At 48.5% G+C, this 17352-nt stretch overlaps 5 protein-coding genes across 5 annotated transcripts; 3 read left to right on the forward strand and 2 right to left on the reverse strand.

The window, feature by feature from the left end:
* The first annotated feature begins 312 nt into the window (after positions 1–312).
* F4807DRAFT_187303 (serine hydrolase-domain-containing protein) lies at positions 313–2247 on the forward strand. Its single transcript, XM_047993642.1, has 3 exons — positions 313–439; positions 510–944; positions 1063–2247. The coding sequence occupies exons 1-3, from the start codon at positions 398–400 to the stop codon at positions 1585–1587; spliced, it is 1002 nt and encodes a 333-aa protein (XP_047851639.1). The 5' UTR covers positions 313–397; the 3' UTR covers positions 1588–2247.
* On the reverse strand, positions 2042–4996 carry F4807DRAFT_435744 (mitochondrial outer membrane 72K protein). The gene is made up of 4 exons (XM_047998912.1): positions 4504–4996; positions 3475–4438; positions 2934–3407; positions 2042–2881 (listed from the first exon to the last, which is right to left on the reverse strand). Exons 1-4 carry the CDS (start codon positions 4690–4692, stop codon positions 2616–2618), a joined length of 1893 nt encoding a protein of 630 aa, XP_047851640.1. The 5' UTR covers positions 4693–4996; the 3' UTR covers positions 2042–2615.
* On the forward strand, positions 4996–6917 carry F4807DRAFT_435746 (aminotransferase). Its single transcript, XM_047998913.1, has 5 exons — positions 4996–5083; positions 5138–6000; positions 6056–6489; positions 6545–6733; positions 6791–6917. Exons 2-3 carry the CDS (start codon positions 5276–5278, stop codon positions 6165–6167), a joined length of 837 nt encoding a protein of 278 aa, XP_047851641.1. The 5' UTR covers positions 4996–5083; positions 5138–5275; the 3' UTR covers positions 6168–6489; positions 6545–6733; positions 6791–6917.
* A 534-nt stretch (positions 6918–7451) lies between these two features.
* Positions 7452–9219, forward strand: F4807DRAFT_469402 (acid protease; the record flags this gene model as incomplete). Its single annotated transcript, XM_048002709.1, has 3 exons — positions 7452–7844; positions 7900–8766; positions 8869–9219. The coding sequence occupies 3 exons, from the start codon at positions 7452–7454 to the stop codon at positions 9001–9003; spliced, it is 1395 nt and encodes a 464-aa protein (XP_047851642.1). The 3' UTR covers positions 9004–9219.
* A 935-nt stretch (positions 9220–10154) lies between these two features.
* F4807DRAFT_187992 (CASC3/Barentsz eIF4AIII binding-domain-containing protein) lies at positions 10155–12967 on the reverse strand. The gene is made up of 2 exons (XM_047993645.1): positions 11921–12967; positions 10155–11866 (listed from the first exon to the last, which is right to left on the reverse strand). Exons 1-2 carry the CDS (start codon positions 12601–12603, stop codon positions 10405–10407), a joined length of 2145 nt encoding a protein of 714 aa, XP_047851643.1. The 5' UTR covers positions 12604–12967; the 3' UTR covers positions 10155–10404.
* Between the last annotated feature and the right edge of the window lie 4385 nt (positions 12968–17352).

Below are 17352 nucleotides of genomic sequence, written 5' to 3' on the forward strand. Positions count from 1 at the left end.
GTGAGTTCTCAGGGATGATCTTCGTTGACTTTGCCTCCCATAGCCATGTCTTGACATGAGTTTAGAAACAGCCCCCACGGGTTGCAAGGCAACCTCTAGACAGTCATCTAACCTGTCGCCTAAGGGAATTGCCGACTATGACACTCATCCGAGCGTGCGTAGATATGGATATACCTGCTACTGGCTGCGCGGCGTCCGGACTTGTGAAAGGGGTAGCTTTACCTAAGGTACGCAAGAACCTAACCTAATACAAGAATGATAGCTAAAGGGCACGCTGTCTTCTTTTCCTGCCTGCAACACATCTTCTTTTTTCCCTCCTCATAAAATTTAATATAACAAGTCGGAGAAGACTAAAAAGAGGACGGAAAATCACGTCTTTCGGATCCCTTCGCCCACAATGAGATTCCTCTGCTTACCCGGTGCCTTCGGGAGCGCCAAGGTAGGTCACTAATCAACCAACCCCCAGCCCCTCGCAGGGAAAAGATGCCAGCGCTGACGGGACGGCATAGAATTTCGGCGTCCAGCTCGGGCCCTTCTCCAAGCACATGGAGGACAGGGGCCTGGCGACGTTCGCGTTCACGCAGGGCGAGCACGAGGTCGAGCCGCCGCTAGGGTGGGAGAATTACTTCGGGTCGCGACCGCTATACCGGTTCATCGACGCGGCCAAGGGCGACGCCTTCGAGGCCATCCGCAGGGTCCGGCACATCCCGCGAGGTCTCAGCCCAGAGGCCACGCTGCGGCTGTTCAACAGCAACGACAACAAACCCGCGGGTTTCAAGTGGCAGACCTTCCGCGAGGCACTAGACCGCTTGTTCAAGACCATCGATGACGACCCCGAGATCGACGGTCTGATCGGCTACTCGGAGGGCGCCATGATGGCGGCGTCCATCTGCGCGGAAGAGGACAGGAGGTGGAAGGAGAGGGGGGTGCCAAGACGTATTAAGGTATGTCTTTCCTGTCTCAGCCAATGCCTCTCTTTTCCTCGGAATATCCAAGTCCATTTGTGCTAGACACCAAAGCAAGACAACTGACGTGGTCGTGTCCACTTCCCCCCCAATTTAGTTCGCCATATTCTTCGCTGGCTCGCCGCCCCTAGTCTCCGAAGGCGACGGCTTCGTCGCCAAGCTCGCGGACGAGCACGGGATCTCGATCGGCATCCCTACCTTCCACGTATTCGGGTCCAACGACCCGCTCGTGTACTCGTCCGTCGCGCTGTACAACGCGTGCGACCAGGACACGGCGCAGCTGTACGACCACGGCCTAGGACATTTGGTCCCCCGCGACGCCGACAACGTCGAGCAGCTGGGCGACACGCTCTCCGACGTCATCACCAAGATAAATAAGACGCGGGAGGCGGAAGGCCGCTGCGGCGGCGGCGGCGGCGGCGGCAACAGTCGTAAGAGGGTCTCCCGGTCCTCCGGCTCCTCGGGCGCGGAGACCCCCGTCAGCGAGTTCACCGCCGACGAGTACAACACGAGCTCGTCCGCCGCCGCCTCCTCGGCCGGTTCCACGGCCGAGTCGGACCTGGACTCGCGGTCCAGCCACGGCGTCGAGACCGACGGGATCGCGAAGATCCAGGTGAAGTGAAGAGGAAAGGGGTACACATACATACTTACTTACCTACCTATATACCTACCTAAGATGAAGATTTTTTAACACCGGGATAGGGCACGTTTTTTTGTTAAATTGGGGGTTTCTTACATATTCTCGTCGACATTTTTTTGCTTTGGATATTTCCGGTGAATACTAGGTATATATTCTGGGAGCTTGGTTACACGTGTCAGGATTTAGAAAGAAATCTCGGTGTTTTTTTTCTTGTCGACATCCTGTCGTTCTGTTGGTTTAATGAAGAGCTGTCACTTGAAGTAAACGGTTACCTACCTAGATACCTAGGTATCTACCTCCTCAGGTTTACCTATATTGAGTATACAGGGACAGGGCAGATGGTTTTAGCTTAGCTTACGAGATGTTTCGTTCAGTCTCTTAACGTATATCGGATATACCTAGCCATGAGCATTTCTTATACTGTCGATGAAATCGGCCTCTTCGCATCGTGTGAACCAAGAATCCAGCCCGATGGGGCCAAGCTAGACACTATTTACGATCACCTAGGTATAAATCAAGGCAAAAAAAAAAAAAAAACATGAACCACGCAAAGGAGAACCGCATCGGTCAAGCTATCGAGATACTGCAAATGTATTCTGTAAAACACATAAGCCCGCCACTCGTTTAGTATCCATAACGATAGCTATAACCGCCAGCCCCTTTTATTTCTGGTCCACTAGTCATGACGTGAGTGCATCAAAAGCACAGCCGCAACTTCCCCGATGCGTCCGACTTCATTCGACAACGAAAGGGAGGTATTAATTATGTACAAATACTAGGTACAGGTACAGTGAATAGGGACGACATCATTACCAGCGCATTGTATCGTCGTTCGGACCTATAGATCCCTCGGCCACTTTCGTCAATTTTCGTTGCGAACTCGAAACATACCCAGCCCTAATAATTAAGCCTCGCGCAGTCGCCTTGAGATGGAGTGGAGTCGCCCTGTTTTACTGTATTTGAAAAGTACCTAGGTAGGTAGGTATTAGTAACTGTGGAGGGCCAAGTTCTTAGCGGGCACCCGCAAATGTGGCTCCCATCCCGCCAGCTCCCGCGCCGCCCATTCCCTGAAGTTTGGCCGCGAGTTGGGGATACTTTTCTTGAACTTGGATCTGCGTCCTTGTGGCTTCTGCGTACGAAAGTGCATTGACGATCTCTCCGGGCGTCCTGGCAAGCTCAGCTGCGCGCTCGAAGTACTGGAGCGCCTCGGTAATCTTGCCCTGCTGAAGAAGTAGTTGGGCCATCGTAGCTACGGCAATGTCACATTCCGGATCAACTGTAAATCGTTAGTATCCCAATCTATCATATATTTGTAGCAGTGTCCTTACTGATCAACGCCTTCTCGCATAGCTTCTCGGCTTCAGTGAATTCCATCTTTTGTTGGAAGAGCGCTAGCGCCTTGTTGATTAGGGGTAAGACGTTCATAGCCATTGGCTTGGTCTGCTTTTCCATCTCCATGGCCGTGTCGAACTTCTGGATCGCTTCCTCATACTTAGATTGATCTAGTAGTAGTTCTCCGTAGTAATTGTACACGTCGGGAACGCTGTCGAAGTTCTTAACACACCGACGGAACGTCGCCATCGAGGACGCCACGGAGCCCATCTTGTATTGCGTCACTCCGAGTTGAATGTGTGAGAAGATGAATGACGAGTCGAGATCGATCGACTTCTGATAATCCTTGGCAGCGTCTTGAAATTCGCCATGGATGAAGTGCAATTGAGCACGGTGGTAGAAAATATCCGGATCAGTGTCATTCTGGCTCAAAGCCTGCTCTAGGTCCGCAGCAGCGCTATTCCGGTCGCCTACCAACAGGGGGTCAGTTTAAATGTTCTTCCGGCTCTTCCGAATTACCAGGCACCGGTTACTTACCCATTTCTAGATGCATGCTCGCCCGTTTCACGTAGCTCTGGGTATAGGACGGATCGAGCTCAATACTCTTGTCCATATCTCGTAGAGCTTGCTCTTGTGACCCACGCAAGTTTCTAAAGGTGCCCCTCAAATTATAAGCGAGCGCCTCGTGCTCGCCTAAGTCACCATACTCGAGAGCCTTCTCGAATGCGTTCGCAGCCTCCTCATAACCTTCATGGGTTTTCTTTTCCATCGCCTTGAGCCCGATTTGCAATTGGCCTAGACCGGTGGATTCCGATAATTCGACATCATCCTCTAGGCCCTCAGGTCGGGGTTTCGACCGGAAACTTTGAATATAGTTGGAGACGAAGGTCGGGCTCGGCAGCTTGTTAGGGTCTTTAGACTTGATAATGTCCTCGGCTTTCTGTTCGGCGACTTTCTTAAGTAATCGCTCAACAGCGTTGGTGCTGGAGTCGGTCTTGAACTCGTCGATGATGCAGCTAGCAGTGTAATCGAGGAGTGATTCACTGAACTGGGATAGATGTTCGTAGGCGTTGGCTCTCCGGTTTAACGCCTTTACGTAGGTGGGGTCGAGGCTGATAGCGGCGGTGGTGTCCTCGACAACCTTATCCCAAACACTGAGAGCATTGTAACATGCGGCCCTGTTAGAATAGAAGATGGAGTCGGGCTTGCAAAGAATGGCCTTCGAGTAGAGGTCGATAGCTCGGTTATAGTCTTTGCTGCCATAGGCCTTGTTGCCGGCGTTCTTGAGTTGCAAGGCATAGTCCCGGCGCTGCTCGTCAGTGAAGGTGGCAACAGTAGTTTCGCTGATCTCTGGCAATTCGTCGGAGGCCTCTACTGTGGGAGCTTTCGTTTGTTCACCCGTAGCGGAAGGTGATTTTGTGGATTCTGCCTGGCGCTCTGCTTCTTTCCTTTTCCTCTTCTCCTTCTTGCTGAGCTTGGGTTGCGCTGCGACTTTGGGTTTCTGCTCGTATATAAGTGTAAGCTACCAGGCGGAGGGGGATATGAGATCGAAGCTAGATAACTAACAGCGTCATTAAGATAATACACAACGCCAGCACTAGTGACGACAACTGCTACACCAGCAATAGTATATACAAGTGCTTTGTTCTCGGATGCCCAATTGGTGAAGCGACTCCAGATAGAAGATTCGACCGGGATAGCAACAGGTCGGGCTAATGGAGGCGTGGGCGGCGGAGCTGCAGAAGCACGAGACATAATGAGATAATGGGGATGATATCGACAATTGCGTGCGTCAAGGGGGTGTGCGACAATAGGGAGCGAGTCGAGGTCGCGGGATCGTACGTCGTTTGTCGAGTTGAGGACTTGATGATGTTGTTGCAGGAAGCTTTACCAAAAATCGATATAATCCATCGAAAATAGTCTGCAAGGCGCAAAAAAAAGTTTACTTAGCCATGTATCGAAGTACTCTTTTTCATCTATTTAGCCCGCGGTTCCACTTTAATGTGCGCTGTTCTATCAAAGCTTCAGACCCTGTTGGCCCACAACCTCTCGTCATCAGTCCTGCTACCCCAGTACATCGAGGTCGTACATATATCGTGTTTACCATGTCTATACATGGGTACATCTTAAGCGTATCTAAGTACGTGTACGTACCGTATTTGTCATCCATCCCCGCGGTGACCGATCTGATAGAAGACAGGAATACCCCACCATCCCTCATATCCCAAATTACTTACCCCATATATGCATACAATGCATATATACGAAGTAGCTCTTACCTACCTCACATTAAAATACCATCCATTAAATATGCATCCTGGGTACCTGAATTATCGCAATGGACGATTTTCGTCTATTTACGTCCATCCGATATGACCCAGAACTCTTAAAAGTTCCAAGTCTAGGGTTTACTAATGTTGGATGGAATTCGAAGTCTTCCCCATTCCATATGCTCGACTTTCACCGAGACCGCATGCTAAGAGCGGCTATCTACTGGGACTGGACGGCTGCTATAGCCTCAATTTCCGGGCAAGAGGGTCTAGAAAACCTAGAAAGATTCCTTCAGGGCGCTACTAAAGATCTTGTCAATGGACCCCATCGATTAATGATCACCCTAGCTCGGGATGGAAGTCTAGGTTATGAAATATCCTCTCTCCCAGCGACGCATTTGAACAACCTATACCCTGAATACCTACCGAATCAGAGTTTCGACTCCGACTCTAACATTTCAGTTACGGTTAGAGGAGGCAAAGTTCCAATCAAAGATCCCATGTACGACATCTTCGTTGATAGCCAAAGAACGACAAAATCCGAATTCACCCATTATAAAACCACATTTAGAGATATGTACAATGATGCGAGAAATCGAGCTAAAGTAAACCCAGGCGATAAGAAGGAAGTGCTCCTTCTCAACGAAGATGGGTATATCATGGAAGGCAGTATCAGCACCCCCTATTTCTGGAGAAACGGGAAATGGGTCACTCCTCCTGTTCCACGAAAGTTTGACGCCTTTCAGGGAAGTGGTGGGAATGACGGGACTACGAGAAGGTGGGCCCTGGAGAGGTATTGATTCTTAACCCTTCTCCGACAAGCGAATGACTGGTGCTAACCAAAATAGGCATCTCGCTGCCGAAGAAACTGTCCTTGCCGATTCACTGGTGGACGGCGAAGAATGCTGGATAAGTAACGGACTTCGAGGCTTTATCTGTGGAAAAGTGAAATTACACTGAGCATCAATGCTTATAATTCCCTAAGGGTGGTAGAAAAAGAGAATAGCATTAAGGGCAACAGAAAACTATAGAGTGTTAACATAAGCGGCATATAGGTCCGTCATGCGTGCTTGTCCCCTGGCTATGGTCCATCGGCCGATCGCCCAACAGACGAGTCCTGAGATTTAGCTAGCACAGGGTCGACATGGTTACTTCAAAGACTTCCATTGCGCTCGTCAATGTAGTCGAGGTGGAGTTCTAGTTCTAGTATGGGACATCGATGTTGAGATATTGCGGTAAGACATCCAAGAAATGGTCGCTGGGTCGCCTAGACAAGGTCAATGTCAACGTCCCCGAAAATTTCGTCTTCACATGTCATTTACTTATAGTTTTTCCAGTTGCCGTTGTCATCTTGTGTATTTGACTCTCAGTCTCCCGTCCGTTCAAGACAATATGTCATCATTCAGGAGATAATGGTTTTACATACTATTATATCAAGCACAGCCACATCAATTCCAAATAGCTGTCAAAAGTTATCATGAAGCTGTTTAAGTATAATCATAGACGTGGGATAAGTATTTATGTAGGTAAGTATGCGGAAGATTCTGTTGCATAGGTAGAATGATTTACGAAATCTCACCAAGGTTGAAATTTAGAGCTTGATCTGTTGTCATGGCAGCAGTTTCCCCCAGGAGTTGTACAAGAGAGTAGTACATTTCTTAACATCGCAGTTTATAAAGAGGAAAGTGCAGTTGACACAGGGAAGCCGAAACAAACCGTATCAAATTAGGTTCTCGTGACGTTCAATGCTGTCACCGTCGTTGCAATTTCTGGTATGTTACATGTAGTGAGCCTAAGCTTGTACAAGTTATGACCACATGTAACTCCCGATATTTCTTTCCATTTCGTTGAAACCATCCGTTGCAGGTACCACGAACCAGGAAGGAAGTCTCAATATCCGAGCCTATCCGAGCCCCTTTTTTACGTCTCCTTGAAGTGAAGGCAGGAAAGACCCCCTAAGGCCATGTTTGACAGTTCAAGTTCTTTCCATTAGTGTTACAAGTAAGAGCGGTTTAGACAACCTGAGATCTTATAAAGCTCTACCTTTTCCTCCAGTCTCAGGAATTTCCTCTTCTCCCTAAACCTCTATCTTCATTCAATATCTAGGTACATCAACATATTCCTCCTATCCTCCTCCGTATAGTATCAGGCATTGTTAGCAGTTCCATTCCGTATAGGGTACCAACCGTCAGTCATCATTTCAACAGAAACACACTCAGACATCCTGAAGTCATCATAGCAATTATGTATGCTGCCCAGAACAAATTCAAGGAAGACCGAGGCCTCACCAAGGTCAAGATCATCCACAATAAGAACTACCAGCGTCATGGAACCAAGTCCTATGTCCATTCGTTGAACCGCTACCGTTTTGACCCTACTAAACCCGGTCCGTATCTCCATGTCGACAAGGTTAGAACACATGGCCTCCTCCCTCAAGAGCTCAAAGCAGCACTTGGAGGCGTCGTCCACACAGAACGAACACTTGTCAAGAAAAACGATCCTGGAGATGACGGCCAGACCGCAGAGGTTACTGCTGAAGATCAGCAGAACGACTCCATGTATATCTGTGAAGTCGGAATCGGCGAGCCAGTCCAGAAATTACTACTAGACTTCGACACTGGTTCTGCTGACACATGGGTTTGTTGAATCGCTTCATCATTTTATTGCTCTTTTAATCTAATAGTCATGGTAGGTTCGATCGACCCTCGAGGGCAAGGCTGCCCACTCGGGTCACAGTGCTTTCGATCCCAAGAAGTCCAAGACTTTCGTGAAGATGTCAGGAAAGAAATGGAAGATCCAGTATGGAGACGGCTCGACTGCTTCGGGTGATTGTGGAAGCGATACGCTTATCATTGGAAATTTGGCTATCAAGAAACAGACGATTGAGTGCGCTGCCAAGTTATCCCGACAGTTTTCTCAGGGTACAAGCGATGGTCTCCTCGGTCTTGCTTGGGGCAAAATCAACACCGTCACAGACTCTGGTGAAGCTGACCCTCAAGCTACTCCCGTTGAGAACATGATCAAGCAGGATGATATCCCTAAGGAAGCCGAACTTTTCACCTCGGCCTTCTACAGCTCGCGTGACAAGAATGCCGAATCGTTCTATACATTCGGTTTCATTGACCAAGATCTCGTCAAGAAATCTGGACAGGATCTCCACTGGACCCAAGTTGACAACAAAGAAGGCTTCTGGTCCTTCTCATCCGAGTCATGCTCCATCAATGGCGAGAAGGTTACGTTGAGCGGCAACACCGCCATCGCCGACACTGGTACTACGTTGGCACTCCTGTCAGACAAAGTGGTTGAAAAGTTGTACGATCAAATTCCCGGAGCTACCTACGATTGGCTCAACCAAGGATACATCTTCCCGACTACTGTGAAAGCAGATGATTTACCAGAATTCAAGGTAGCTGTTGGTGACCAGGAATACCTGATCCAAAAGGAAGACTTAGCTTTCGCTCTCACGGACGACAAGAAGAATTGGTATGGAGGTATACAGAGCCGTGGCATGATGCCTTTCGATATCCTTGGTGATACATTTTTGAAGAGTGTCTATGTTGTAAGTTCGCCCCTTTTCAATCTCATCCCCTTTGCTCGTTCTTATTTTGCTGCCTATGAGTTCTTTTCCTTAGAGGTGTTTTCCTAATACATCACCCGACAGGTCTGGGATCAGGGCAATAGACGCTTGGGCCTGGTGCCAAAGATTGAGGCAACTCAGAACCTCGAGCCGCCTCCAGAAAGCCCCGGTGCCGATGGCACAGAGAAGGATCATGCCACGGACGAATACCTCGTTTAAGGCGATATCGACTGGCAAGAAAAAGTTACTTTTAGAAATTCGGAGAGTTTTGCGATGTTTACCACGACAATATATGCGCTCATTCAAATCCTACGATAGGCGAACTCGCACGCTGGTTGATGATACAGATTGAAGCAGGCTCCTATTGACATTGTCTCTCGCTTCGGGTTACTAAGCTATGTTTCTGTTGGCGGCAATTTGTTGGTACAAGATGGCTTACTCTCGCTTTGGATTGCATCTTAACGATGCTGTTATAGTTCAGTCCTTAGCTCACCCAGATAGAATGGAATTGCTACAAATTTACCCCTATTTTCTTGAAGTTATTCAGTGCCGAATTCAGCATTCCCATCTTGTTTATAATGACTCGCGAAAGTTGGATAAAATCATTAAGTGAACCCCAATAGGGGCTTTGATGAAGAGATTTCCTAGATCTACGCCATTACATCTCTATGTGATTAGGTCAATACCAAACAAAATGGATAATTAGGAGGAACTCCGGGACGATTATTTAAGTTCACTGTGCATGGCATTCCAGACAATCAGCATCAATATTTAAAAACTCGCACATATATATCAGACCGCAGCTTAACAAGTCAGTTACGTATATACCAAAAACATCACATATCAATAGAGAAGGAAGGCGGCAGGAAAAAGGGGGGTTTGGGTGGTAAAATAATTTAGGTTTCCTACGTCCGCGACTGAACCGCGGTACCTAGCCACTTTCTTTCCTTGTCTTCGGTCCTTGCTCTTGTGATGAGTGGTGAACTAAGCTCCCTCCAGCTCGCTTGAATGCGTTCGTGATAATCCCCACAACTACTTTCCCACTTTAGTCCCTTCTGATAACCTCTGCAGTTGCTCCAGTGAGGAAGACACCCCGAATTTGGTACCGTCACGGGGTGCATCTTCCAAAAAAATGGCCAATAGCTCGCTTATCATGCGGAAGAAGAAAAAAAGGCAAATGTAGAGAAAAGCAAAAACTCCGCCGAACGCCTATGCGGTATGGGGCCCTCCCAGAATTCATCGGAAGAAGAAAAAAACACAATAAGAGCCACAGCTGAGAGAATCGAATAAATGAAAACCCGGCTCAGACGGATGTAGCGGGGGAAAGACATCCCCTGCCCGCAAAGCCAAGTCCGAGACCGGTTTCAGGTGGGAACAGCTCTCGTAAAGATGCTATAGTACCGTAGGAATGAGGATAATGGATGTTCTTGTACATTGCCAGTGGTAATCCAAGGGGGTGAAGCAAAAGGAGAGCCCCAAGACTCGTAGCTAGACCGATGCCCTAAACGACGATACAGAATATGCCCAATCCCGTTGAAGTGGGAGGCGCATATCCAAGTACCCTACCATCTCTAACTAGATGATTAAAGCCAAGACGTCAATAGCCCATGTGGAATTAGATCACTGCGGATAATAGACAACGCCAGGCCCTGATGGGGGGTAGTAATAGCCATCTGGACTCGGGGTGACCATACCATTCATGCCAACCACGCCACCAGGCATCGGGTAGCCTTGCGGTGCTGGATAGGGATATGTAGCCATAGGTGGCAACTGAGACGCATCGTAGTAGTAGACCATGCCATTGACTTCCTGAGCGACCAAGTTCGAACTGGGGTTACCCTGACCATTTGGCTGGCTAGTAGGGGTCTCGCTTTGAGGCTGGCCTTGTTGTGTCCCCGGCATGAAGGTCGGTGCGCCAGCTGACGAAGGTAGCGAGCCAGGGTAGGGAGCTGAAGGATAGTAATAGCCCTGCTGTGGTTGCATCATCTGGTATGGCTGATAATAATTCTGCTGGGTGAACTGATTCGGCTGGAAAGGTGCAGCATGGATAGCGCGCTCTGGGATTTGAGAGAGAGGCGTGCCAGTTGAATGTTGAGACGGATACGAGGGGTGGCGAACATGCGATTCTTGACCCAGGCTAGTCGAAACCTGAACAGGGACCTGCTGATGGAAAGCTTGTTGGTACGGCTGGGACGGGTTTTGATGCATCTCAGGCGATTCGATGCCGGCTACCGAGACCGCCTTCTGAGGCCGAGGCTGATGCATAGGGAGAGGGACTGGCCGGTTCTCCTGGAAGATCGGCTTCTGGACAGGATGCTGCATATGCGCTGCGGGGTCGTTCATATTGGGCTGTCCAGCACCAGCGCCCTCTGCCGGTGCACCGTCGACAGCGGGAAGTTGTTGCTCAGCTCGAGCCTGTGGGGGGAGCCTAACAACGGGTCGAGAAGCATCGTAAGGTAAAGGCGGTCTCGACATGGTAGAGCCAGTCGGAGACACGAGATAGTCCCTGCCTAAGTCAGGGGCAATAGAAGAGCGCCGGCTCAGAGCAACGCTCGGAGTGTACGCACTACCTGCATACACACTTCCGCCAAAGACACTAGTTCTCCTAGAGAAACCTCCAATAGATCCCAGACCAGATCTTGGCTTTCCCCGTAATCGCTGGTTCGGACGCATGGCTCTAGGAATAAAGATAAATGACCTATCGGTAGCTGGGAAAATGTACCGGGGCGGGAAATCGGGCAAGGAGATGCGGACTGGCTTGTCACGTCTCAATGGTGGTCGATGGTCCGGCAACTTCGTATATTGTCGTACTTGTATGCCTGAAAAGATAATAGGCTCCTTGACTCCTGGGAAAAAGACTCTGATCTGCACATTGCCAACGTGCTTCTCCGTAGCCATCGTCCGGTTGATCGGTGTGGAGCTTGGAGGACAGGTAGGAATGAAACCATCGCCGTTTGGTGGGCCGTCATCGGTAAATGAGGGCCGCGGTTGTCGAACGTGTATAGGATGTGCAACTATCTCGTGCATGTCATGGGCCCATGGTCCATTGGTCGTGGGGTCAGCCGGACTATGCATTTGATGACTACGTAGGTTAGTAAAGGGGGTAACAGATTGCTGCTGGTTTCTAGTGACATACTTAATAGGAGCAAAAGGGCCGCCGATACCGCCACGACCTCTCCCTCGGGGGCCTCTACCGAAAGGACGAAAGCCGTTGGCAGACGGACCGGCGTGCCTGTGATCATGCATGAAGAATGATCCCCGGTTGGGAACAAAAGACGGGTCCTCGTCTCGCTTGCGCCTGTATTCTTCATGCTCCTTTCGTCGTCGATCAACGGGTGCGTCGTGCGGATGGTCAGTGGCTGTGGTGGCGGAATTGGAGCTGACCACTATAGGGGCCGACGACCTGGATGGAGGCTCGGTAGATTCGTCAAAGCTCAGTACCTGAACTGGGGTAGCTCCGCTCTCGATGCTCAGGTTATTCAGCATAAATGCGGTGTCAGACACAGCATTTTGAGTGGGCTTTCTGGGGTTCTTGGTTGGCGGGCTGCCGGAAGACTTGGATTGTGCCCTTTTCACGTTGCCATTACCATTGGCCACTTGACTAGTCAACTTCGGAGCAGCAGGTGTGGTTGGTGAGGCCTCATCAACGTTACTAGTATCGCTGTCGTCGGCTGGATCGGGGTCCTCGGAAGCCAGAGACCCATCGGTCAAAGAGTCATCGTCGATATCGAGCTGATCGAGACCTCCATCTTCTTCACCTTCATCTTCTACCCGACGGCGGTGGCCGATCATTTTTCTTCGTCGGACTGCGGCTACCATGTTGAAAACGGTTTACTGTTCAAGGGTGCGCTATCACAAGCAAATGGCGGGTTCGGAGGTTCGAAGCTGAGAGGGGGTGAACGATAGGGATGGACGATAGACGAGGGAACGAAAGGCTTCCTAGTAGAGCTGTTGACGGATGCTCAGGCACGACGTGGGAGACGTGGGAGACGTGGACGTCTTGGTGGATATGGATATCATACGTCGTTCGGATTGGCGGGCGTGATATCGGACGATGGGCTTCCTTAAGAAATAAAAAACCTAAAGGCGAAATAACCGCCTGCGGTGCAGAAAAGAAAGGAAAGCAGGTCAGAGAAATCAATTAAGAAGCCAGTATGCCTATTTTCCTAGGATCGATCCCTTTTTTTCTCTTTCCCCCAAAACGATAGAATGTCTCTCACTCTCTCTCTATCTTTTGCTGGTCGAGCCGGGTTTGGACAAGTAGGACAGGGAAGAGAGAAAGACGGCAAGGAAGGAAAACAATCTTAGAACAAGAACTTTTTATAGAAAAGCCTCCAGGCCTGTGAAATATATTCACAAGCACTACGGAGGAGATATTTTTTGGTGATTTTTTTCTTTTAGGTGATGTAGTGTCGAGGAGGGCTTTTTGTTGGATGGATGTAGAAGCCAAGCCAAAAGGGTTTAATATTTAGAAGTTCGAGGTCAGGATTAGGTAGGCCTGCTTCGGTTTGGTGTAAGGTTGAAGGTAGGTTAGGTAGGTTGGTGGATTAGTGGATATCCATCTCCCATGTACGGGGATGTACAGTACTGTGCGGTACGGTAAGCACTTCCAGAGCTAAGGTCGTTGTTGCCAGGCTCTCGTCCAGGTAGTACAGAGCAAGTAGCGTTGCAGCCAAAAACCGCACTGCGGAGACAAGCCCAGGAGCCCAGTCCAGACAGTCTAGATCGGGGTTTTCGAGAAGGCACCTCCAGGCATTAAAACCTTCTGATGCTGCTGAAGGTGACCTAATTAAGTGTTCAATGTTGTTGGTCATGTTGGTCTGTGCGTGAGAATTCCCTGTCATTCTATGAGCGGGACACAACGATCCAATGAGCTCAGCTGCGATCCAATGTTGTTTGGGCTAGACTTACCCAGGTCTGGTGCTCGAAGTCTCGCTGGACTTGACCTCCGAACGTACAAGTACGAAGCCGTACCTACCTCCCCGACTCCGTTCCAAATCAAAGAGGTTGCCTTTCCTCGATCAGAGCCGATGTCATCTTCTTGAATAATAATGACAATACTGAATACTGTCATAACCTTCGTGCTCCTTCATTCTTCTACTCATTACCTAAGTTCTAACTAGGTATTCATTTGATGACTCAGATTGATTCATCCATCTATACATACACATACTTCTGCCGCATGCTCTTTTACACAGGTGTATATTTCATTATATCTGCTCTTTAAGTCCGCCATCGATCTATTCGAAATATTCCAACCCCTACACAGCAAATACATACCTTAGAGGTAGGTAGGTATGTGCCGAAAGCGCAACGTATTATACAGCGCCGTACCTGTGCCACCGCTCGCACGCCGGCAAGAATTTGATTTTCAAAAAAGGGTCCGCATCCCGTAAACAAACACCTTTGGCCAGCATAACGGGTAGTGGACCTCTCTTTGGTATTTGTATAGATACCTCTATCTATACGCTATCATTCGCCGAAGCCCCTCTGCAATGCAGAATCACGTCCAAATCATCCGAGTACAACTGTAATGTACAGCACAATCCAATCTTTACCTAGCACTCACCACTCTCGACCAACCAGCCTTTACACGTATCGACGGCATGAATCATTGCCTGTATGATCCCTGTCCACCTTGGACTGTGGATTCGAAGAAATTCTGCCATCTTCTCATAACTGGTAGTTGAAAGCCACATGGTCTCGTCCGTCTAGTATAAAACATCGAGATTCTGTACTGCCAAGGTGTCGCAATGTTATCGGCTTGCTAGTCTTTCTACACAGTAACGAAAGATCTATTAGTAAGCTGAGTATAGTACATCTGCCCGGCATATCATTGAAGCGGCCTCCTACCGCTCCCTCTTATAGCGACCTCCGGTATCGCCAACCTGCCGTCATACCTCGCTAGACGGTTATATCACGCGCCATCTTTATTAGGCCGTCTCGGTGGTGCAAAGTGTTCAATTTTACGTACAACTTCTACGACACTCCCCTAATACACATACCGACAAAGTGCCAATTCGCGACGTTTGTTTACCTCTCACGTTGGTCGATATCTCTTAACTTAGTAGCCAATGGACCACCTCGTAAGGCGTGTCAAGCGCTACGGAGTCTTAGGCAAATCCGTGGTCCACCTGTGTTGATCTTGCCCTTTTACCGCTCGCAAGATCCAATGCCGGCCCTGGAAGCATATATGATGCAGCCTATAATAGCACTCACTCAAGTTTAGCGCAAGCGCGATTCCTCCGACCATTGCTCTAAAGCCGATAGGTAGATGATTTAAGGTAAAGGTAGCTACAGATGACGGCAACACACAGGCTCGTGTTATTTATGGCAACGTCTATTCTACGCAGGGCGTTGATGGTGTCTCGACATTACCAAGATAATGTTGGGATGACGTGCTCTCCTACACCCATTTCTCTTCCAGTCTATTTCCTCCGTAAACTTGGGCCATTTAAATTACTATATCTCATATAAGCTGAAGCCATAAACACATCGCGACAACTACAGCTGTGATATATGGCATTATTACCCATAGGAAATAAATAGAATTCCCAACCTTGAAGAACTAGCTAAGTTATGGTTGGCTTACACATGCAAACCATATGAGCTTCAGTTGTGGCCACCGCTAGTTGGGCTGATTTCGTCAGAAGCGACGGCCACGCCAACGGAAAATCATCAATAGAATAAGAGCCATGAACTGGCAGTGGATATCGCGGTAAGTATTTCCATTGGCCCAGCCTTTTAATTCTGCAGAGCTTGCTGCGAAGTAAACGTCGTGTTAAGTTATATTACAAGTAAGCTTTCTGCTCATTAAAGCATAGGAAGAGTTTAAACCTATCTTATCCTTGGGCAATAAGATGTTCCCGCCGCATATGTTCCTCCGTGTATTCGCTACAGCACATAAATTCCTAGAAGGCGGTTATGATTGCTCAAGAACGCCGTCAGGGAAGATTGTGTGGGCTACAGATACAACCTGAATCTGGTGTCTTAAGCAAAATGGCATCCTTTGACGATGAAAGAGCTTTAAGAAATATGGTATTTAAATAGGGTCATATGAAAAACCGAAGATACCTACCTATGCAAAAAGCATTCACGTACTCGTTGAAGCTAAGAGACGATATTTTGGCCCCGTAAAAACGAGGAAGCTCCAGCAATAAAGATATGTTCCTTCGACTATCCGGAATCACCACCTTGGGAAAGAGGACATGTTGCTGAATATGGGGTAAAAAGCAACCGGCCTAGGCGAAGTGATAGACGGGAGACTATTTCATATTTGAAGACCAGAATTCCATGAATCTGAACATGGAATAGATATTTAGGTATCTAGGTAAGAAGTCAGTATTTTAGTAGTAAAAAGCTCAAGTTTCGAACTATTACTTATCTCCTTCACGACAAACACTTTGCCACCTTCTCTAGGATCGCCAAGATCAATGGTTTATTTCAAGTAAAACAATTCGTCGTTTTGAAGTGCTACTTCAGAAACCTAGCATGCGAGGATGTCACAATTGAATATGTTTCACTTGACGGTGCACGCCTGCAATGCAACATTGAAGACTTAATAAATCGGCGGCACACCGGGGTGACGAAGATGGACAAGCTCCGGGCCGACTCGGATCGGAGCCTACGAAGGGCTCGGACATGGGGAAGTTGACATCAATTGCTAAAAGCCGAAGAGCTAATTCGTATATTCGAGGACAAGTTTCGTAGTCAATTGCAAGCATGTTGTGGGACAATCGGTGAAGCTATCCGCGGATATTTCTGGTCTCTTAGTATCTAGCTCAGTGATATTGGCGCGTAAGCGGCGGAGATGCACCGGAACTTCACATCTGACTAGTAGCCAGGAACAGTCGTATTCCGTGACTTGATATTTCGTATCTTCGGTAGCCGAGACCATCGATAGCCATTTAATTGCATCATTGCTGAGGTCCTTTCTAACTTTGACTTCTTTACTAGTCAGCCACGACTCTATTGATGATAACAGGTGGTGTAATAGGTAACGATCCTCACGAAAGGCTTAGCGTACCTACCAACACAGCTATGGATGAACTGTGCGACTAGGAATCGTACTAGAGAGGCGTCCTTTTAGACAACAAGCCGCGTCATGGTTTTCTAGGCATGATGCAAGACACGAATAGTTCGGCGGAGCCTAATGAGAAACTAGATGGTGGCAGTGGCCGCGGTCCGCGAGATAGAAAAAAAAAAGGAAACCATGACTTGGCATGTTGCCCTTCCTCCGTTCCGTGAACTGTTAACCCCGTGTTTTATATCTCCTGAGTAAATGAGCAAGAACGTAATTCGGCAATTGAAGTAGTTGAAGCCGCATCTAGACTTAGCTCCGTATATTCGGAGAGCAGTTGTCCAATTAAGGTAATTTTCAATTCCGATTTACATTCATGGGTACTAGCATACCTCGGTCAGATATGTAGGTAATATGTGGTATCCGTGGATGTCGAAAAGAGGTCACATATAAGGAAAGTCGGATACGCCGCATGCAAAGGGATAGTCCGAGATCCTCGCTACGTCATCGTCATCACTTGATACCTATATAGTGTTGAGGATTTCAAG

Source organism: Annulohypoxylon truncatum (genome assembly GCF_022578515.1).
Source record: "Annulohypoxylon truncatum strain CBS 140777 unplaced genomic scaffold F4807scaffold_29, whole genome shotgun sequence".
Classification (NCBI taxonomy): domain Eukaryota; kingdom Fungi; phylum Ascomycota; class Sordariomycetes; order Xylariales; family Hypoxylaceae; genus Annulohypoxylon; species Annulohypoxylon truncatum.

Excerpts from the sequence above, each read along its gene's own strand:
- F4807DRAFT_435746 (XM_047998913.1), top strand. The coding sequence starts at position 5,276 with ATGGACGATTTTCGTCTATTTACGTCCATCCGATATGACCCAGAACTC. Across the intron at positions 6,001-6,055 it reads AGAAGGTGGGCCCTGGAGAG|GCATCTCGCTGCCGAAGAAA; the intron begins GTATTGATTCTT and ends TAACCAAAATAG.
- F4807DRAFT_187303 (XM_047993642.1), top strand. The coding sequence starts at position 398 with ATGAGATTCCTCTGCTTACCCGGTGCCTTCGGGAGCGCCAAG. Across the intron at positions 440-509 it reads GTGCCTTCGGGAGCGCCAAG|AATTTCGGCGTCCAGCTCGG; the intron begins GTAGGTCACTAA and ends GGGACGGCATAG. Across the intron at positions 945-1,062 it reads GGGTGCCAAGACGTATTAAG|TTCGCCATATTCTTCGCTGG; the intron begins GTATGTCTTTCC and ends CCCCCAATTTAG.
- F4807DRAFT_187992 (XM_047993645.1), bottom strand. The coding sequence starts at position 12,603 with ATGGTAGCCGCAGTCCGACGAAGAAAAATGATCGGCCACCGCCGTCGG. Across the intron at positions 11,867-11,920 it reads GGCCCTTTTGCTCCTATTAA|TCATCAAATGCATAGTCCGG; the intron begins GTATGTCACTAG and ends TAACCTACGTAG.
- F4807DRAFT_435744 (XM_047998912.1), bottom strand. The coding sequence starts at position 4,692 with ATGTCTCGTGCTTCTGCAGCTCCGCCGCCCACGCCTCCATTAGCCCGA. Across the intron at positions 4,439-4,503 it reads TGTATTATCTTAATGACGCT|AAACCCAAAGTCGCAGCGCA; the intron begins GTTAGTTATCTA and ends ATATACGAGCAG. Across the intron at positions 3,408-3,474 it reads GAGCATGCATCTAGAAATGG|GCGACCGGAATAGCGCTGCT; the intron begins GTAAGTAACCGG and ends CCCTGTTGGTAG.